The following is a 23146-nucleotide window of genomic DNA, read 5'->3' as shown; positions in this document are numbered from 1 at the left end:
TTCATTCTCTGTCTCGGCTGAAAGGGGTCTGCTACAGCCCACAGGGGACTCAAGTCACTTTCCTTCACAAGTGCTCCCAAGTGGTAGATTTTTGAGAAATAAAATAACTGGTAAGTTTTGCAGAATTCTCATTGGAAACAGAAGCCCTGATTGACATGAAGCAAGCAAAACTTTCATCTATCAGTGGCCATGGCTCACGGGCCCAGCCGCTCCGCGGCATGTGGGATCTTCCCAGACCGGGGCACGAACCCGTGTCCCCTGCATCGGCAGGCGGATGGATTCTCAACCACTGCACCACCAGGGAAGCCCTGAAATAGAAAGTTTTTACATGGTGTAGTTCTGTTTGGCAAAATGTTGGTTGTAGGTTTCTTGTGGGAAAGAAACAGGAATAAGGAATCCCTTATGGCCAGAAGCCGCAGTCAATGGCTGATCAATCAGAAGTAAAAGTGGGAAAACAGTTTCATTTATAATATTTTTCAAATATACCTACTTCATAATATACAGGTATATTTGTATTGTTTTCTGGGAAAAAAGTTTTAGCTAAGATGAATTGTGCCACAGCTTGTAAAGAGCCTCCTGAACATATCTTAGGGTTTGGGATGCATAACTGTAAGGAATTTCAGTTTAAATGTTCCTCTGTCTCTACCTCTCTCTCCTTTCATGTGTGGTCCTCAACATCCACAGAGAGTGTGCCCTGAAAATATGCTCGTGTGCCAAATATGGGAAATCAGACGATAACCTACATCTCATGAGGGTGATTGTAGTCCCTGGGAGAGAGGGAAAGTTTTCATTAGTTTCCTCAAGGCATCTCATCTTCTGGTCCCGTAACCAAGTCGGCATTAAGGACTCATTTTCCACTTAGGGCCGCTGAGCTGGAGGAGCTGCTTCTCCAGGCCACCTGGCCAGGTGGCTGAGGACTTCACCTGAGCAGGACGTTAACTCCTGCCTTGGTCCAAGCCCCCCTCACCTTCACAATCCACCTGGATCAAAACGTCGGGGGCCTCCTGGCTGCTGTTGTCCAAGGATGAGCTAGGTTCCTGGCAGAGGAGGTGGGAAAGCAAACTTACAGAGTCACCTACGCCATGAACTCCTGGCTCCCAGCACTTTAGCCGAAGTGCTTTCCCTGCCTGGGTTCTTGACCTTTTGGTGCCCGTGGACCCCTTTAACAAAGCTCACAGACCTATTCTCAGCATGTTTTTAATGCAAGGAGAATACAAAGAAAGCCAAATGTGATAAACGATAGTGCTACCCCTGCATGGCTAGTCCCTTCTTATTTTTGAGGCAGCTGCTCAAATGTCAGCCCAGAGATGCCTTCCTTGTCAGCTTACAGAAAAATGAGAGAAGGAGATCGCTGTTTACAAATGTACGTTTAACTCGGATCCAACTACACAGTGTTGCAAAGGCAACAACAGAAAGAATAATAAGATGGAAAAGAGGAGAGGGAGGGGCCCGAGGGTGGGATGGGATGAGTGGGTCTGGGGAGCGTTCCTGTCCAGCCTTCTGTGCAGGGACCTCCTGCCTTGGAGGAGAGTGGGGTGACCCGAGGGTCTGAGTTCCCTCCACGCCTCTTTCGTGATGCACAGCTTTCTGGGCTGCATGGTCCTTCTCTTTAAAGGTAGATCCTTTTCGTACGTGGTGACCCTTAAATGCAAGCCAACTACTTCATCTAAAATTTAATCAGAGATACAGAGACTCTAATAGATGAAATATAACCATGAAAGTCTAATTATATTTGTATTAGTGATATCCACTGATAATATGAAAATAATCATAGCAATTATTTATTGAGCCCTTCATACATTGTATTAGGCCCTTTATGACACAATCTCATTTAATGCTCATAAATATTCCTGGACATAGTGCTTCTCCTTACACAGACAAGGAGACTGAGAGGGGAAGCCCTCAGCAGGCAAGTGGTAGACCCGGAATTCAAGCCAAGGGCTTTCTGACTCAAAATCCCACATGTTCACTTCTTACCCAAAGCTTCTGTTACAGGCACTAGTGATTCTAATAGAGGTGATAGTAAACCCATGATTAGAATGGACAGTCCATTTTAAGCCTGGATGCCTCCAGGTTAGATATTAAATATGCCATTAAAAACGATCTGAACATATTTTCCCAGATTACCTTAGAATTGCAAATCATTTTCTCTTCAGAATATCACAATGACTCTGAGTATGGATTAGACAATTATAACATTTGGTAGAACCCCCAAATTTTTTTTTCCAAAAAAAGAAAAAAACAACTCATTAGAAAAAACTCATGCTTCTCTTACACCCAAAATGGATTAAGGCCACGAACGGTTGGCCCGAATCATTTGAGAAATATTGATAAAGAAATTGCTGCAGTGAGCCTTGCACCTTGGCGCTAGTCAGTATTTTAGATACCCTATTTTTAAGATAGCAAAAATACTTTTTGCTGGGAAAAAGCCCAGAAACTTTTAAAAACGAATTATTCAATATGGAAAGTATCTCAGCTAAAAACTGCGCTAATCATGTGTAGTAGCATTTTTTGCCCTCAGTTTCATGGTAGTTTTCACCTGCTGTTAATGAGGGAGTTTCCAGTAGATGAAAGTGGTCCTAAAATGCATTTAAGAAGGCCAAGTGGACCCAGACTGTGAATAAAGGGGTTTAAAAAAGAAAAGAAACTACCGGTGAGTGAGAAGGAATTTATTTCATGCTCTGTGGAGTTTGGTGTCATGAAGTCTTTAGCTACTGGATAAGTATAGGGGTGGAAAAAATGATTCCATTGTGTGTCCCAAATGGGGGCAAAAGTACAAATCACAGTTAACACTAACTAAAGTAAATAATGTCTCTCAACAAAAATGTATAGTCGTCTAATATATTAAGTGCACGGCCAAGTGATGGGAAACTGTGTCATGTGTGGCTGCTGCAGACCTCGTTCTGCCTTTGATTTTTACGTGTAAAGCCAAACTTTTGTTCTTGGCAGGTTCTTGATCCCAATGACCTTTCCGACTCTTTGATTTCCTATTTCTCCTCCTACCTGAAGCTCACGTTAGTTGCCCTTTATTGAAATATTTCAGTAGTCTTTGAAAAGATTCAGCAACCTGAGGAATTTTTTAAAATTCTTCTTCAAACAGGCTTCCTCCAGTACAAATTTCCAACTTTCTTTCATATTTTAGCAGCTGTGGTCATATGCAACAAGGAATAATAATTATTATAGAACTGTGAAGTGAGAGCAAATGTAATAATAAGTAAGGAATAATTTTTAGTGAATATTGTTTTTCCAAATATGAGCTTATCTGAGAAGAAAGATTTAGTTTTAGTGAAAGGCAACCGTATAGATTTTAGAAATTAGTCAGTTCAAGGTGTTTCTATACAACCATGCTAACTAAGGGACTTATGTTTCTTTTTATTAAAAGTGTTTTTGGAATACCAGCCAGGTAAGGAAGTGTGGAAGTGCTTTAAAACCTGTCTAGTTTAAGACCTACCTGATTCCTACAATCGAGATATTATTCACCAAAGTTATGTTATGTTGATGTTCACAAGGTTTAACCTTCTTTTTCTCAGTGACTCAAAGCACGGGCTCCTGAGTAGAGAGGCAGGTGCCCTCCTGACCCCCGCCCCCTTCACCCTCCACCTCCCCAATAACTCAAGGCCCTTGCAGGTCAGGGTGGGGGGAGCCCCAGGCAGGAAGTGGGCTGTTCTCTTGATGTCCAGCAACTGGAGGGGGAGAAAAAAAGAGAAAGTGGGAACATTTTTTTAGTTAACTGGTAAAGGATTTGTTGATAGAGAAATGCATTGTTAAATTAGTTCCTGTGACCTTTTTTCTTCTCCTTGCTTGGCTAGTCTGTGAGAAGGGAAGGGGTAGAGTTGATTGCACTACAAATCAAAATGCACAGACGTGATCCAGAGCCCGGAAAACACTACTGCAGCTATTTGGATGTAACACCACAGTTATTAAAATTAATATTTACCTTGGTACCAAACAATAAGCATCAGCTACTCCCCCCATGTAAGTACCACTCCCAAGAATTACGTGTTGCTTTAGGAACGAGATCATTGCCTAAAATGTAAGTGTCTAAGCTACTGGTTGAGAAAAATAATAATTTGGGGACCTGCATAATTAAATGTAAAGGTGCATCTGTTTTTTCATAAAGCCTTTTTAACAAAGAAATCCCTTTAAAAGAATATGATAAAAATGACCAACTTGAAGTTAAAAACAACAAAAAAAATACAACATATTAAAACTTTATATGTTGTAAGTCTGTGTTATGTTTCAAAATTAAGAGTAGTGCTCTTAATTTTGGATAGAACTGCTAATAGGTAGCTGTGTTTTATGTGGAAAGTCTTTGGAAGACTACCTAATAAGTTTTTTTTTTCTATTCCTTTTTATTTTGACTGAACCATAAGTTATTTTTTTAATAGGTGCCTGGTGAGTTTTTTTTTTATAGCAACTCATAAAAATAACCATTTTTATTTTATAATTTAAATTATTAAAATATTTGTAATAGAAAAGGTTGGGAACTCCCTGGCGGTCCAGTGGTTAGGACTCCGCGTTCTCACTGCTGAGGGCCTGGGTTCAACTGCTGGTTGGGGAACTAAGATCCCACATCCCACAAGCCATGAGGCATGGCCAAAGGAAAAAAAAAGAAAGAAAAGGTCATTGAAAATATTAAGCAGTACCTAAAAAATAAAAATTAAATACATGAATTCCTTCTAGATTACTAAAATTATATTGTGCTTTTTCAAATTTCACTGGAAAAGAAATATTTTAGAAATAATATTGCCTCTATGCCCTTTATGAAGAAAAGTTTATCTTCTGTGACCATGAGTCAAGTTCTGGTAAATTAGAGGAAGCCCACTTAACTGAAACCCCTCCTCCTCACACTACCTGAGTTCACAACATCCGTTCCTGAAGAACACCTCTTCTGTATCACTTGCCCCTTTCTTTCTAGAACTTTATAGAATCTTCACTGCTATGATCCTCTTTATCAAGATAAAGTCAAATCTCTAAAGAACCTAATGGAGTTATTTTTCTCACAGTCATCCAAAGGTTGTTTTCTGAAGAGTTTGGATCAGCTGCTTAAAGATAAAAATCTCTGGAGACAAAGAGATTATACAAAGACAGAGATTCATACTGACTTGAAGAGAATTTTGAAAACTGGATCTTTGTGTTCTAATGTTTTCTTCACCAAAGCAAAGAGGCAGTAAAGAAAGCAAAGAGAGAGAAATCCTACATAATCATAGGAAAGACCTCATAAGTACTAGCAGAGGCACCTGGAACAAAGTGAACACAGGATGGATGTCCTAAGTGAAAGTTGCTTGAATTTCAGTGGCAAATACGGGTTTTGGGTCATTTGAACCTTGTCTTAAAACCTACTTTCCCAACATTTTATTATGAACATTTTCAATCAGAAAAGTGGAAAGAACTGTATAGTGAACGTCTATGCTCCTACCTAGATTCTGCAACGAACGGTTTACCTACTCTCTTCCTCACCTGTCCGTCCATGTATCCATCTCTACCCTTCAATCCAGCTTAATTTTTTGATGCATTTCCAAGTGAGTTAAAGACCTAAGTATACTTTGCTCCTAAACTGTTCAGCATTTGCATCAATATTTTTATGACTCTAAAAATTTTTTTAATGACTTTTTTATTTTTTGAAGTCACATCAGCCTATAGCGGAACACACAAATCTACCCAAACCTTGTGCATTCTGTGATTTTTCACACCTGCATGTGCCTGTGCAGTGCAGACCTTTATCAGGTAGAGAATGGAGCCCAACCCCACAAAATTCCCTCCAGTCGCTTCACGGTTAGTCCCCGTCCTTTGCAACTGCTGTTCGGTTTTTCCTATAGATGAGTTTTGCTTGTCCTAGAATTTCATGTAAATGAAATGGACATATATGCTGCTTTCCTGTAGGGCTCCCTCCACCCAGCATGTGAACTTACCATCTTTTTCTTTCTATTTATTATTTTGTTTTTTTAAATTAATTTTTTTTTTTTTTTTTTGGCTGCATCGCACAGCTTGTGGGATCTCAGTTCCCCAACCAGGGATTGTACCTGGGCCATGGCAGTAAAAGCACCAAATCCTCACTACTAGGCCACCAGGGAGCTGCACTTTCTTTTTTTTTTTTTTTTTTTCCTTAATTGAAGTATAGTTGATTTACAATGTTTCAGGTGTAAAGTGATTCAGTTATATATATAGATATATTCTTTCTCAGATTCTTTTCCATTATAGGTTTTTATATGATATTGAGTAGAGTTCCCTGTGCAGTAGGTCCTGATTGTTTCTCTGTTTTATATACAGTAGTGTGTATCTGTTAATCCCAAATTCCTAATTCATCCCTCTCCCTTCCTTTCCCCTTTGGTAACTGTGAGTTTACCATCTCTTTCTGATTTGCTTGCAAAGTGAGATGAAGTGATCTGACCTTTTGGTTTCAAGTGGCGGAGCTGATCTGGTGCCTTTTGACTTTCAGGGCTGTTCCCTGCCATTCTCAACCTTGCCAGCAATGCCCACATCAGCACCAACGCGACCTGTGGGGAGAAGGGGCCGGAGACCTACTGCAAGCTGGTAGAGCACGTGCCCAGGAGGGCCATGCGCAACGCCCAGTGCCGGCTCTGCGACGGCAGCAGTGCCAACCCCAAAGGCAAGTGGTGCCCCCTTCGGGAGGACCCATGGAAATGTACACCTTCCGAACCGGCTGCTGGAGACTTGTGTTAGGGAGCCGCACGACCTGCGTTCTCCTCACCGCCGTTCATTTCCACTAATTTTACAGTTTAGAAGTTAAAAAACTTAAACCAGAAGCTGAGAGCATTGCGTGTTTTTGTTTTCTTTCAACAGAACGCCATCCCATATCAAATGCCATCGATGGCACGAATAACTGGTGGCAGAGTCCCAGCATCCAAAACGGGAGAGAGTACCACTGGGTCACAATCACTCTGGACTTGAGACAGGTGGGTAAGGCCAGAGCCACTGCAGGATGCCTGTGGGTTGCTGGGTTGTAATCGCATGAGCTTCCGGAAAGTCCACTTGTTTCGTAATATGTTTACATTCTGGTCTCACTGCTTTTCCACCCGGTGAATTTAAGTGAGACACAGAAGTTGTCCTTGGTACCGTTTCTTGTCACGTTTATCGTGCCCAGGTATTGTTGGGGAGATGAGTGGAGTGTTTCCACGTGGTCTGATGTTCTTAGAAGCTATGTCGGGACGCTGATCATCCATCCGCTCAGGATGCCATGCCAGGCGGTACCCAGGTGTCCACACACACTGCAGGTGGTGTCACAAAACACATGCATTTCCAGCCTTTTGAGCTTGTTATCTTGCTGTTATTGCTATGCAGCTGTTGTAAAAAAGGGTTCTATGTAGAAAACAAAGCTTGGAAACAAAAGAGGATAGTCTTAAACCTCTGGACACTGCCTCACCCCTGTCACACTGTCTGCGAGGGCTGTGAGGACCTGGGGTTGTCCATTACTGCTGTGAGCAAGCCTTCAGCACAAGCTGGGAAAGGCAGGGTTTAAATGGCTCACACCCCACTTGCATCCCCTTGCTTTGCTTTAAGACCACATAGGAGAATGGAGAGAAATATGACACGGGCTCTGGCTGCTCCAAATATTTCTGGGGAAGGGAAGGAGAAGGAAAGAAATCTGAGTGGAAAGGATGAAAAAGAAAGGTGGCAGCTGTTGTCAAATTTCTGATTTCAGTTCTCCAGAAGAGTGATGGCATAGCTTTCTTATTTATGTCCATTCCGTTTCTCTTGGGTTAGAACTCATCACTGTCATGTGCAATATCCTTGAAAGAGACAACTAGTTGAAACGTGCACTGTAGCATGAAAATAGGAATTTTGGAGATCTCATGATGAAGAGTCATAATTCTTTGAATAAGTGATCATTAAATAATATGTAGGATTTTAAGTAGAAAACAAGACAATACTGTGCCTGTTCATGCACAAGGAACTTTTGAGCTCTAATCGTAACAGTAAATGAGGTAGTAAAATGCGAAGTTCAGAAGACATTTTTAAAGTTCAGGTTCATAGTATCAACGTAAGTGAAATAATACTTCTGGGTGTTTCCAGCCACGAATCCTGAATTAATATGTCATGCCTTTGTATTTTCAAATCTGCCTGAAGGAAAAGAGAAAAAAAGCCCCTTTTTGCCCTGGTTTTTGTTTTTGTTTCAGTGGTCAGGATGCTTCTGCAGGAAATGTTGGTTTTCTCATCATCTTTTCAATGTATTTTCCTTCTTTAAGGGAAAAACGACAACATTTTCATCATTACAAATGTGATACTCCATGAGTTTGGCCAAATTAACAGCTAGACATTTTACCAATAGACTTCAAATCCATGTTCAACTGTTGTTTATCTTGCAATTTGTCAATTTCGACTTCTCCTAACAGGAGATCTTTTTGCTATAAGTTGGACTGAATCAGCTTGAGGAATTCGGGGGCCTCACTTTTAGGTCTTTAAGGCATATTCAAACACAAGCATACACAGAATTATAGGCTTCTAAGTACTTTCCAGTGTTTTTACATAAGCTTCTAAATTGAGATTATTTAAAATAACAAAATACTCAGAATTTTCTTTACCTTTTACTGTGCTTTCAGTTTAAAAAAACTGCAATATGATTATCGCTGAGCAAACCTTTCTCAGATATTTATTTATTGAGCATTTTTATTGTGAAAATTTTTGAATATGTAGAAAACAGTATAATTGTGACACACACATACCCATCCCCGAGATTCAGGAATTTTTAAGCAGTTTGCCACATTTGTTTCATCTTGGAGACACTTTCCAAGTGAATTGCAGTCATGGTGACATTGGACCAATACAAGATTTTTTGTATCTTCAGAAAATAGGACATTTGTTCTGAATAGGCACTAGGCCATTAGCTAACAAAACTAACAGTAATTTCCTAGTAACTATTTCTCCACCCATATCCAGTTGTCCCAGTTTAGCCACCAATGTCTTTTATAGCTTTTATTTTTCTTTTTCAAACCAGGATCAGTAAGGAACACTCATTGCATTTGATGCCTGTTATGTGCTTGTTAAATCTCTTCTAATCTGAATTGTCCTCTCTAACTATTTTTAAAATGATATTCAATTTTTGAATAGATGAGGCCAGTTGTCTTATAGAATATCCCACATTCTGGATTTGTCTGGTGGTTTCACTGTGATTTTGTTAACATGTTCCTTTATGCCCTCTATTTCTTATGAGCTAAACTCAGCTCTAAAGTCTTGATTACTTTCCAGTTAAATATTTTTGGCCAGAACCCACCGATGGCGATCCTGGCTGCTCTGTTGCATCCAGAGCTGGTTGTCCCATGAGGAGTGAGGCTATATTTGGGTCCTGCTTAGGTATTGACAGCCGGATGGCTCCCTTCTTCCTCATCTCATGCTTGTTTCCTGGGCCTCATTGACACTCAGCTCTAGAATGTGGTTATACCTTCTGATGACTTTTCTGTCGTCAAAGTCTGTGTTATTTCCCTGTCCGGCCAACAAGTCACCAGCTGCTAGTTAATTTCTAGATTATACACCTCATGAGGGCAGGGACCACAGCTCTCTGCTTCCTCCTTTCTTCTTCCTCTTCCCTTTTCCGTCCCTGTTAATGTTTATGGAGGCTTTTGACTTCACACCCAGACGCTGACAGAGGTGAGGCAGCGAGTGTGTAATCACACTGTGAATCAGTGCTTTATTTTCACACTCCCCTCCTTTTTTTGGTTCACAGCCTGATTAAAAGATGACCATCAACTAATAACCCCATTGACTGCTTTGTTTCACTCCTATAAAAATGTAAACTCTGAAGTACAGGTTTCTAAAGTAAAATTAGGCAGACCTCAGTGTTATCAGGAATCAACAATTTCATGTTGTAAATGTGTTCACGTAGCTTAACAAATATGTCAGCCCCTGAGGTTTTATGACCAAATCAGTCAGCTTCGTTCTGTTTTGGCAAATGCCAAAGACATTGATACCATTCTTTGTTCTCTAGTTGATGACAGCTGTAGAAATTATGGCGTTTTAGCCTCTGTATATAATGTTTGGTTACCCGAAAGATAAACTAAAGACAAGACAAAAAGTGGTGTTATCAGAAAGTCCATAAATGTTGTGTGGTTTGCAATAAGATTTAACTACGGAGTGTTTGCTTTAGTAACACATTACAAGAGGAACAATTAGATTTATTTCTTTACTTCTTTAAAATAATTCCTGCTATTCATTTCTTGCATCGATTCACCATGTTTTAGAATTTACACTGATATCTAGCAATGTCTTACTTAAAAAGAAAACAATCTGTGGGAATTAAGTGAGTGCGGTAGTTTTGTTTTAAGAAAAAAAATAAAACTGACGAGTCACTTTAACAAATGTAACATTAACGTATACATGGGTGGTGTCCAGTCATAAACTATTGCTCATTGTCCAATGACTTAGCATGATATCATGGACACGAGCCCAGGATCTCTTGTGATAACTTAAAATTTTAAAGAAATCATTCTGAGAGAGTGAGCATACACATTTGATAGATCTTGAATTTTGTGATTGTCAACATTCTTTTTAGTTGTTAATTATATTAAACTGTGTATATTCTATTAAATATATTAAAATGTATTCCTGTGGTAGAGTGTCTTAACTTAAGAACTCAAGGATTTCCAGTTTGAGATACTCTAAGTTAAGATACTGGGCAGATAAAAAGATGTTCAACATCTTTCATCATCAGAGAAAAGAAAATCCACGATGAGATATACCACTTTACACCCATTAACATGGCTATTATCAAAAACAGAAAACAAAGGTTGTTGAGGGTGTGGAGAGATTAGAACCCTTGTGCATTGCTGGTTGGGAATGTAAAATGGTGCAGCACTATGGAAAACAGTATGGTGGCTTCTCAAAAAGTTAAACAGAATTTCCAGATGATCCAGCAGTTCCACTTCTAGCTACATCCCCAAAGGAATTGAAAGCAGGAATTCAAAATGATACTTGCACACCCATGTGTTATAGCAGCCTATTCACAGTAGCTGAAAGGTGGAAGGAACCAAGTGTCCATCAACAGTGAATCGATAAATGAAATGTGGTCTGTACATAGAATGGATTATTTTGCCTTAAAAAGGAAGCAAATTGTGATATGTGAACAACGTGGATGAACCTTGAAAATGTGTTAAGTGAAATGAGCCAGACACAAAAGGACAAATACTGTATGATTCCACTTACATGCAGTCCATAGAATAGTCCTACCTATGGAGGCAGAAAGTGCCAGGTGCTGAGCAGAGGGGAATGGAGAGTGAGTGTTAATGGGTGCAGAGTTTCAGTTTGGGAAGATGAGGAGGTTCTGGAAACGGTTGGTGGTGATGGTTGCACAACAATGTGAATGTCCTTAATGCCACTGAATTGTGCACTTAAAATGGCTGGAACGGTCATTTTAATGTTATATATATTTTACCACAATTTAAAAATGTTAAAATACTGTGAAATACATGCTGTTTTCTATCAGCCAGGGTCCAATCAGGAAAACAGAAACCACAGCAGTTATTTAAAGGGACAGGTCTAGTAGGAGGAACTGGTTAATCGGTGTGAGAGAACCGGGTAAGAGAGTGCCTAGCTAACTCAGAGTTAACCACTGAGGAGGAACTAAGGGAGGCGATTGGGGCTACTCACAGCTAGAGGCTTGCAGGAGAGTGCCCCACCTGTAAGCTGGGGTGAGGAGGCTTATGTGGCGAGTTCCGGAAAGCCAAAGACTGGGGCCAACTGCTGCTGGGCGAAGGACACTGACCGGAACAGCAAGTAGACAGAGGGGAAAAATCCTCCCTCCCTTCTCCAGCCTCTCTCCTCCCGCCTCCCTGCCTCCCTCCTCTGGCCTCCCTGCCTCCCACTAGTGCCTTCAAACCCCGAGAACCAGAGTACAGCAGGTGGATTTGCAGTCACTTTGCAACCGGCAGGAATACTGTCATCTCAGTAGGTGATCACTGTGCTAGGGCAGTGACATGAACACAGATCGGCAGCCTTGAAATCCTGGGTCGGAATTTTGTTATACAGTGGTCAGCCAGATTCAGAATGTGCTTTTATAAGTTTTTAGATTAACTTCGGAATGAAAATGCAAAATTCATAATCCTCACGGTGAAATCATGGACTGCCTTCTAATACGTGGACAGACTAGGTGTCCTGGGATCTCAGCTGAGAGGCTGCCGTAGGTGACACTGTGACTTTAAGGACAGTGGTGGGGGAAGTGGAAGCAGTTCTGTTTATTTCTGTATGTATTTATTTATTATTCCCTTTTGGTCGTGTGGCATCGTGGCAGAGATGTGTCAAGGGTGGTTGGGTGCTATGCTTTCGGACAACTTACAGAGTAAAATGCAACACTATATATAAAATGGATAAGCAACAAGGACCTACTGTATAGCACAGGAAACTATTCAATGTCTTATAATAACTTAATGGAAAAGAATCTGAAAAAGAATAAACCTATGAAACTGAACCACGTTGCTCTATACCTGAAACTGATACAACATTGTAAATCAACTGTACTTTAATTAAAAAAAAAAAAAATGAAGGAGGGTTCCTGGTTGAGCACCTGACAAATTCCTTATAAAAAATACGAGTTTCCTTTCCCCCGTTACACTGGTAGTCCACAAATGACTTAGGAGTCCTAAAAATCTTCGGGTATCACATAGGAAACATTAAGCAAGATACAGTCTAATTAGAGTTGGCTAATAGGGTTAGCTAAGAAGTGCAATTATGCAGATTTCCAGAAAATAAACTCATAAGTCAATAATTCTTGTTTTTTCTTAATTAGGGAAGTAATACAGGCTCACTGTAGAAAAACTGGAAGGTACAGATAAATGTAAAGAGACAGAAAAAGCTGTCATCCCTTCACTCTGACACGACCACCACCACCATCAGTGTACTTGCTTTTAGACTTTTGCATGCATGTCTATGTATTTAAATTAATAATGCAGTCATAGGGGTGCCGTTTATTCCATACTCCTGCAGGCCAGGCTTTCTGCGGAACCCTTGCTCTGGACTAGCTCCTGGAACCCTCGTAATCACACTGTGAGTTTGGTTCTGCATTATCTCCTTTTGACAAATGGCAGAACTGAGCCTTAGTTGAAATAATTCAAGGGTAGAACTCATCCCTGTCTGCATTCTCGGACGATATCATCCTTCCGGCTGAGGTTTGTGACAAATATGTTTGTGTCCTGATGTTTTATTTAACTTTATAGCATGATCATTTCCCAATATAACTAAAATCATTATGAATAATTTTAAAGCTGCATTAACATCCTGCTCTGTGGCCTACCCGTGATTTGCATAATAGCTCCCACGCCTGACACGTTGGTTGCTTTTCTGTTAGGGGTAATAACTTGAGGTTTCAGTGAAAAAGGATTGCATGCCAGTGAAGGAGTGCAGTGCATACAAATCATTTTCAAGGCTCGTATGGCAAGTTTCTGTTTAGTTTTGAGTATCCCTTTCAAAAGAAATGTTCATTGCCTGTTGTGTATAGGAATCTATACATATATTCATATATATCGTGTATATGGATAGGAATCTATATAATATATAGAATTTAGTATTATGGAATTTAGAATAATATAGAATTTAGTAATATAGTATATAGAATATATACAGTATATTATCTACGTAGCATATAGAATCTACATATGTATATGAACACTCAACCTACATATTGTATATTCGTATACTATGCATATGTGTGTCTGTATACATATATAGAGGTATCTATATAGGTATAGGCTATAGACTCTACAGCATTTTTTTCTCCTCCATGTTACTGCATCTCCAACAATCCTGGAGAGGAGATGGCCCCCTCTGTGCAGGTGAGGGAGTAGCAGCGCAGAGCGGTCCACTGGCTTGCCCGGTGTCACATGGCTGTACCTGCTGCAGCTGGGGCTGGACACCACGACTTCTGGTTCCTGCCACACCACCCACACAATCTCACCTCATCTGTTCCTGGTCTCCTATCATTGTTTCTCTTTCTGTGACGATTTCCTGGGGAGACTGGCAGGAGTTCTGACAATTTCCTCCTGATTTTGGAGTGTCTGGGTTCTTCCTACACCCCTGTCTTCGTTGTCACTCAGTGGGGTCCTCTCCCCTGGGAATGGGGCAGAGTATCAACGCTTCTCTCATGGTAAATCTGGGTGCTCTCTAGCGTGTGATTTTTGGCCAAGAAGCAGGAAAGTGAATCAATGTTCAGTAATCTCCTTTTTAAAATGTTTAAACCTCGGCAGAATGTTCACTGGGAGTGGTCAGATTTGTGAGTAAAAACGTGTAATGTCCCTTTCGAAGACAAAGTGTGTTTCGTAAGAAAGGAAACGTTTCCAATGGCATTGAAAATAAAGGCTGAATTTTTGAAGCAGTGCTTTATACTCTGTGTAGGTTTAATTAGGAAGTAACACTTTGTTGTGGGCACATAATCACAGAAGGGCCTTTGTTTTATTCAAACCTTTAGACAAGAGCTGCTTGTTTGCTGGGTTTTATAAAACCTCATTAATCTGGACGTCTGCTGTTGTTTGTTTTTTTCCCCCAAAAATTTCTGAAAAATTGGCCAGAGCTGGATTGAGGTTTATTATTGTATTGTCCATATGTAAAGTGTTTGCTAAGCACATTGGCATGATAAATAAAAAAAGAACAGGCAGATTTCACATTCTTGAGGCAGAAAATCTTGAAAGACTTTTAGAACAAGAGTTGCATGTAAATTGGAGCTTCTCATTACAAATGAGTCTTGGGTGTTTGTTAAGAGAGTTCAGGCAGAAATTGTTCCTGGAAACCCTGGTAGAAATGACCATGACAGTGTACTTGTATTTATTCAAAATGATTTTTATTTCAATTTTATATTACTTCATACTGGGCTCAACCAATTTCAAATTTTTCTTGAATTTGTTTGGCAAAATGAATAGACTGGAAGAAATCAAGCCCTTCATTACTATTTGGAAGTAAGCCACACGAAAGTCTTCTCCTTCATTTTTATCTTTTCCGTCCTATTCTCCATGAAGCTGCTTGTCTCAGAGATATGTCTGTCTTTTGTTTTCACATTTTTATTATCTCGTTTTGTTTTCTCCTACACAGTGGCTTTTCCAGTTATCTCCTGCTTTGTAAGAGACCACTGCCAAACTTTATGGCTTAAAGCAACATTCATCTTATATCTTTCTGGGTTTGTTTCTGGGGGTCAAGGTTTCAGGAAGGGATTGACTGTGAGCGGTTGTATCTCAGGCTGCAGTCCTTGGGGTGGAGCTGCTGGGGAGGGGGCGCTGGGGCAGCTGAGGGCTGGCCAAGGCTCTCCCTTCATGTGGTCTCAGGGCTTGTCTGTGTGGACTCTCCTTGCGGGCTAGGGGCTTCCTCACAGCATGGCTAGGGGCTTCCTCACAGCATGGCAGCCCTAAGGCAGCATTGCGAATAGGGCAGTTCAGGGCTCCAGCACAGGTGTTCCAGAGAAAGAGGCAGAAGTTGCATCCCTTTAAGACCTGGCCTCAGTGTCACACAGCATCTTCCTCTGTGCTCTTTGGACCTTCCAGTCTCTGAAGTGGGCAAAGATTCAAGTGGAGAAAACATGAGGCAACCCCAGCCTGCCACAGGAAGAGGGGTAAAGACTTTGAGACGTGTCTGAACCCCCCACTGCCTCTGCTGGTCTCCCATAGCTTACCTTTTAGGGGCTATACCTTTATCTTTAGGTGATGTAAAGAGCTATAGGACCAAGTGGCAATACAGATATTGTACCTTAAATTGTTCAATGTTAATGACTAGTGAGCTGAATACATGAAAATAATTGAGGCCATATGTGGAGCTTCCTTTCCTGGCAAGATTTATTTTTAAGCTTTATCCTTTGTCTGTCATGAATGGTGGTCTGCCAAACAGTCAAGCGTAACCATTTTTCCAGTTAGCACAGCTTAGTTTACCAAACCTTCCCCCTTTTTTCTTTTTCTGTTTTGAATGGCAGAGTGTTGACCATACTGTTACAGTGTTGCTTGCTCTACAGGGCTTCTTAGATCTGCCTAGGGAGGGTTCTGGGAAATAAGTGAAGAGAGTTTTGCAGGACTCTGTCAAAATATACTTTTCATATCTCCAACTGTTTTGGCTTCAAAATAAAGCTTTTTGTATATTTATGGAAAGAAAGCGGGGTCTGTTCTGGAATTATTTCTTCCTGTTATAGTAAAGCTAAAAAAAAGATGTTTTAGTTTCTGAAAAAATTTTTCTTTGAAAAATATGTTTTGGAATCCATTCTAGTGTTTGCTTTTTTTTTTTTTTTCTGCTTTTTACTTAGCAGTGTGTTCAAATTGGAACATCTAACATCTTCGTCTTTAAAAAGAAAGCTGTAACAAAGTAAAAAAACAAAGTAGCTCCTGAATACCTCTGCTATACCTCAAAATAACTCATGTGCTTTTTATGTCTTCAGTGGAACTTTTCTCTATGTAGAACTTCCTTTATTCTGATACAGAAGCAGAGATTTTTTAACATAAGAAAAGAATTGTTAAAAAAAACTCCCTTGTGATCCAAACAACGAGGAATTATCTTCTGATCCATTCCAGCATATCTGAGAGTATTGTCTGTATTTAATAATTCATAACGTCTGCTTATTGATGGCAGGGGTCTCAGGATTCCTTGATGAACAAGACAGTAGCGACATCCAGGGAAAGTATTCAACAAACCGTAGGTTCCATATAAATGTTGTTATCATCACTGCACTTAAATTGTTGCTTAAGGCTGACCGTGATCCGCAGGGGCTTCTGGGCTAGCTGGGGAAAGAGGCAGGTAAGCCGATCACTTCTGCTGGCTGATATATGGGGGTCAGGGGAGCTGAGCAAGCATGGGACACACATAGGAAGGGCAGCTCAGAGCATCAGAGAAATGACCCGAATGTAGGACCAGGTGGAGGAAAGGAGCTGGGAGTGAGGAAAGAAAGGTGCCTGGGAGAGAGCAGCACAGGAAAAGCCTGTTTGTGGAGCTAAAATAGTGCATCCAGTGTGATCATAACAGTTGTCTTTCATTTTTTCCTTCTATTGAGATACAATTTACATGCAGTGATGTGCACACATCTTAAGGGTATAGCTGGATGAACTTTGACAAGTACAGACACATGTATAAGCCTCACTGCTATCAAGATGCAGAGCATTTCCATCACCCAGAATGTTCCCGTGTTCATCCCGTTCCGTTCTCCACCAGCTCCCCTCCCTGACACCCGTTGGCCAGAGGAACCACTGTTCTGAATATTTTTTCACTTAGATTGGCTTTGCCTGGTATATAACGTCATATAAATGCAATCACACAACCTGTCTTTCTTGTGTCTGGCTTCTTTCTCTTGGCATTATGTCTGCGAGATTCCCCCATTGTTGCTTTTAGTGGCTTGTTTCTTTTATTTCTGAGCAATATTTCACTCCTTGAATATACCAAACTTTGTTTATCCATCCTCTTGTTAGGGTGTTTGGGTTATTATAATTTCTTCTATCAGTGCCTATTTTATTTTATTGTTTTATTCATCTATTTAGATATAATTGAAAATAACGTTGTGTTGGTTTGATAGGTTTATATATTGCAGTTATGATTACTACAGCAGTGTTAGCTAACACCTTTATCACATCACATAATTATCTTTTCTTTTTCTGTACTGAAAACAATTCCAACTCTGACGTTTATAATCCAGTATCGTTGACTGTAATCACAGTATTGTGCATTAGCTCTCCAGAACTTTTTAGTCTACCAGTTGCTACAGTTTTGTCTATTGTAAGTAAAGCTGCAGTGAACATTCTATAAAAGTCTTTCTGGACATATGTTTTTATTTCTCAAGAAGTGAAATTGCTTGGCCAGTGGACATGTACACATTTAACTCTGTAAGACATTGACACACCAGCCTAGAAAGTGGCTTCAGTAGAAAACCCTTCTGTCCAGTTTCTAGTTGTTTATTGCTAGAGGGCCAGGCAGTACCAATTTCTTCTTCATGGCTGGCATCTAAATTTCTGTAATAATTTTTTTTTTTTTTTTTGCGGTACGCGGGCCTCTCCCGTTGCGGAGCACAGGCTCCGGACGCGCAACTCAGCGGCCATGGCTCACGGGCCCAGCCGCTCCGCGGCATGTGGGATCTTCCCGGACCAGGGCAAGAACCCGTGTTCCCTGCATCGGCAGGCAGACTCTAAACCACTGCGCCACCAGGGAAGCCCCTGTAATAATTTTTAATGGCAGAATAATGTCATCATCTGGGTATACAGAGATTTGTTTAACCTGCTCATTTAACCTGCTCAAATGTTATTGAACATTTAAGGTGATTGTAATTTTATAAATTACACTGCAACAGACATCTGAATAGTTTTGCGGCTGCAGTGCTGATTATGTTTTAGCATAGATTCCAGGAAATGGGATTCCTGGGTCAGAGAGCTTAAACAGCATCGTGAGGGGCTGCCTCGGGGGCGTAAGGCCCTGGCCGCAATGTGGGCTGGGTGCCCGGCGGGAGGGTCGCCCCGCAGCAAGCAGGGCATCAGGTTATTCTACATGAGTGGAGAAGGTAGTTGTTGCAAGTAGAAGAGACACAATGTTTTTTTAGGATGTCTGAAGATGAAGAAAAAGTGAAATTACGCCGTCTTGAACCAGCTCTTCAGAAATTTACTAAGATAGTAACCCCAACAGACCTGGAGAGGTTAAGAAAGCACCAGCTAAATATTGAGAAGTATCAGAGGCACAGAATCTGGGACAAGTTGCGTGAAGAGCATATCAACGCAGGATGTACAGTTCAGCAACTCCACTCCAGTATCTGAGAAATGGAGAAACTTTGTTTGAAAGTCCAAAGGGATGACCTAGGACTTCTGAAGAGAATGATAGATCCTGTTAAAGAAGAAGCATCAGCAGCCACAGCAGAATTTCTTCAACTCCATCTAGAATCTGTAGAAGAACTTAAGAAACAATTTAATGATGAAGAAACCTTATTACAGCCTTCTTTGACCAGATCCATGACTGTTGGTGGAACATTTCATGCTAATGAAGATGAAGCTAATCCTTAGAGTATGACTCAGATATATGTGTTGCCTGAAATTCCTCGAGATCAAAATGCTGCAGAATCATGGGAAACCTTAGAAGCAAACTTAATTGAACTTAGACAACTGGTCACTGATTTCTCTCTCCTAGTGAATTCTCAGCAGGAGAAGATTGACAGTGTTGAAGACCGTATCAACCGTGCTGCTGTGAGTGTTGAAGAGGGAACCAAAGACTTGGGAAGGCTGCAAAATACAAGGTGGCAGCTCTGCCTGTGGCAGGTGCATTCCTCGGAGAAATGGTGGGGGCCCGACTGGCCTCCTTGCAGGCTTCAAAGTGGCAGGAATTGCAGCTTCACTTGGTGGTGGGGTGGTGGGCTTCACAGGTGGACAATTGTTACAAAGAAAGAAACAGAAAATGATGGAGAAGCTCACTTCCAGCTGTCCAAATCTCCCCAGCCAAACTGACAAAAAATGCAGTTAAAAACCAAACTTCAGTGTTATTGGTGCCAATATGTCTATCCTTTGCTGCTGTTGGATACTCACCAGCTTTTGGAACATGATTATATCAAAATAGTGGCTATCGATGCTCAAGTGGGATTGAACTGTGATAAGTGGATATATTTTGTTGTTTGCTGGGGTGTTAATGGGGATGTTAGATACTGAGAAGCCTGGACTGAGGGTGTACAGTGTTTGTCAGGTAAAGTTTAAGGACTGCCAGGGAGCAGACCTTTTCCCTGGAAATGTGAAAACCTAACCCATAACTCTGATAAGGACTTGTGATGTGTGAACATGTTGGGTTACGGAAGGACAGTTTTCAGAATAGTTTCTTCCATAACTCTGACATGGAGACTCCAAGGCTAAGCATATTGTAAATATGCTTCTTTATCTCCTAAATATAGATTATTTAGGCATTTTAGCAGAGAAAAGAATGGAAGTTCAGGGCTTCCCTGGTGGCGCAGTGGTTGAGAGTCTGCCTGCCGATGCAGGGGACACGGGTTCGTGCCCCGGTCCGGGAGGATCCCACATGCCGTGGAGCGGCTGGGCCCGTGAGCCATGGCCGCTGAGCCTGCGCGTCCGGAGCCTGTGCTCCGCAACGGGAGAGGCCACAACAGTGAGAGGCCCGCGTACCGCAAAAAAAAAAAAGAATGGAAGTTAAGTAGCTTTTTGTATCAAATAGGGAAATCAGGATCTAGCAAGGGGCACAATTGAATTGCATAATGGAGTCCATTTGGTGAACCCTATTGCAATTTGGTCTAACAATAGTTTCAAGTGAAGGAGACAAGTAGTGTAAGAAAATGGCACTTCTCTTTCAGATATCTTAATTTGTGACACTGGCTTCTTCTTTGGACTCTTTTTTTCTGCCTCTCTGTAAATAAAGAACACAGAGTCTCAAGTGGTAGACTTATAAAGCCAGTCACTAAACTTGCTCTGTCAGCCTGTCTCTTTTTTTTAAATTTTGAATTTTATTTTATTTATTTTTTTATATAGCTCCAACCAAAAGACACAGGCTCGCTGAATGGATACATAAACAAGACCCATATATATGCTGTCTACAAGAGACCCACTTCAGACCTAAGGACACATACAGACTGAAAGTGAGGGGATGGAAAAAGATATTCCATGCAAATGGAAATCAAAAGAAAACTGGAGTAGCAATACTCATATCAGATAAAATAGACTTTAAAATAAAGAATGTTACAAGAGACAAGGAAGGACACTACATCACGATCAAGGGATCAATCCAAGAAGAAGATATAACAATTATAAATATATATGCACCCAACATAGGAGCACCTCAATACATAAGGCAACTGCTAACAGCTATAAAAGAGGAAATCGACAGTAACGCAATAATAGTGGGGGACTTTAACAGCCTGTCTCTTAACACCTCAAATATCTAGTCCCCTCTGCCTTCTCTCCCTTGTAATTTTGAAAAGTTCTTTGACTCAATGGGGTGAATTCTACCCATGTGTAATGCAGACTTTTCTCATAATCTGTTTTGGTTTTTTTGTTTGTTTTTTGTTGTTGTTTTTTGGGGTTTTTTTGGGTATTGGCTTCCATTTCTGTTCATCCTCTACTGTAACATCTAGGTGAAAAAGAAGGTGAGAGAAAGAGAGGTGTCGATCTCCAAATACTTTCAACGTTGTTAGAGTTTGAGCTAAAAAATAAGCAAGGGGGGAACACCAGATCATTTCTTGGGGCATCTGACAATTTCAGGGGACTCAGGTACTTGCCGTGCAGGGAGTGTTTGACCCTCAGTCTCTTCAGCTGGCAGTTGGAGGAGCTAAGAGCTAGCTTTCTACCTCACCTCTGTTACTACCATCCTTTTCCCCAGGCTTTGCTGTCTCCTGTGATTTCTTTCACCTTGCAGAGCTGCTGTTTCTTCCCAAGAATGGCATTCATGCTTGCCTTTTCCCACATTCAAGGTTGGTGATGGACAAAGCCTGATGCCAAGACTCAGTCCTGGTGGAGGATTTGTGGTGTTAATCTCAGCACTTGACATTGACAGCAAGTATGGCTCAGCCCAACCCAATGTCCATCTCAAATAGCAGAAGAGTTTTAAATTTAGGAAAAAAGAACTTAAGATTATAGGCAGACTTATCCTGTACTCTCAACTCATTTGAAATAGGAAGGAACCACCTTTTGCCTTATTCTTTATTCTTTCCTGAGGACAGGGGAAAGGGCACCTACACCACAAAAGGTATGAGATCTCTGCTCAGGAGCCAAATGGATTCATCAAGCAGTTGAATGGTTTATCACTTCTCGCTTGCTGAGTTTACTCTTAATAACTTTTATTGATTGCTACCTTTTACTTCTGTGTCTAATCTAAAGAGACCTTTCTCTTTCATACTTTTTGCTTCTCACGGCCCGTGAGCCGTGGCCGCTGAGCCTGTGTGTCTGGAGCCTGTGCTCCGCAACGGGAGAGGCCACGACAGTGAGAGGCCCGCATACTGCAAACAAACAAACAAACAAACAAAAAAACCCCAAGATTCCTAAACTTCAGTCCCATAGGTTCTAATAATAGCCAATCTGGCCTGGTCAGCTCAAATTATAAATTTAAGATACAGTTATATCAAGATTCAGCTGTATCATTGAATTCTGTAATTTCTAGTATTCTACCCTTCAGCCAAACTAAAATTCCTATTCTGCCAACCTAAAATTGGCTAGCTCACCATCTTAACAGCACTAGGGACTCATTCTACTGTCAGGCTGGTTCTACATCAAGACCTGAAGGAGAAAAGAGGCCTGTTATTGACCCTCACATTTTGTTTTGGGAGCTCTCCTTTTTACTGAGCCATTGTGGGACATCACTGTATGTGCTCATATAGGCCTTTGATTTTTACTACTCATCAGGATGGGAATATTACTTTAGCAGTCTTCATGCTTAGGCAAGTTGCAATCCTTTTTAAAAGTTTTATAATTTAAAATTATTTAGAAATTGTATCTAATTTCCCTATAATAGAACCTAATAGCCAACTTTTTGTAGAAATTTATAGATGTGTTTAATCAACTATAAATGATATACCTATAAACTATAAAGTGTTTAGAAGTATAAATTAGTCAATATAACACAGAAACCAATCTTAAAATTGAATTTAATGCCCTACAGTACCAGATTAAATTTATCTTCTCTATGATTCATGTCTTATTTTTTTACTGCAACAAGTTAGAAGGTAAGGAACACTTTGATGAAGTTCTTCAATTTTACAGAGTCTCATTTGGATAAAGGCAGCACTCCTAAAGCCTTTTTAATGTAATAATCTGAGAATTTCTCTGTAGAACAGAGACTTTGAAACTATTCGGTTGTAATCCACAGTAAAAAATGCATTTATATCAAAACTCAGCATATGCATTATGGAACAATACTTACCATTATGTGCAGTGCACTCTGATGTTTTTTATTGTTTCAGTTTTTAAAATATGCTAGTTGTAACCTACTAAATTGATTTCATAATCTACCAAAGGGTTTTGACACTTAGTTTGAAAAAACACCCCACCCTTACAGAGGAACTGGTATTTATGGAATATTTTCTGTTTGCCAGGTACTTCACTAGACATTTTACAGGTAAGGAAACTGGGTCTCAGAGAAGCTAAATAATTTGCAGAGGGTTATTCAACTACAAAAGGGTGAAGCCAGGATGTAAACTAGGTCTGTTGAGCTACAAAAACTTCTGTTACTCTCATACTGTGTCACTTCTGTATATTAAAATTGAGATGGGCTATCCACT

The 23146-nt window shown here is 40.6% G+C and overlaps 1 protein-coding gene and 1 pseudogene across 1 annotated transcript in view; both read left to right on the top strand.

Moving 5' to 3' along the window:
• LAMA1 (laminin subunit alpha 1) overlaps positions 1–23146 on the top strand; it is a 153514-nt gene that overhangs the window by 16674 nt on the left and 113694 nt on the right. Inside the window, 2 exon segments of the mRNA XM_067014538.1 lie at positions 6440–6610; positions 6805–6917. Coding sequence (XP_066870639.1) covers positions 6440–6610; positions 6805–6917 — 284 coding nt within the window.
• On the top strand, positions 18492–19398 carry LOC131742898 (syntaxin-17 pseudogene; annotated as a pseudogene).

This window comes from Kogia breviceps, chromosome 15 (assembly GCF_026419965.1).
Source record: "Kogia breviceps isolate mKogBre1 chromosome 15, mKogBre1 haplotype 1, whole genome shotgun sequence".
In the NCBI taxonomy this organism is placed as follows: Eukaryota; Metazoa; Chordata; class Mammalia; order Artiodactyla; family Physeteridae; genus Kogia; species Kogia breviceps.
Note: the sequence above shows the minus strand (reverse complement) of the source record. Positions and strands in the feature narration are given on the sequence as shown.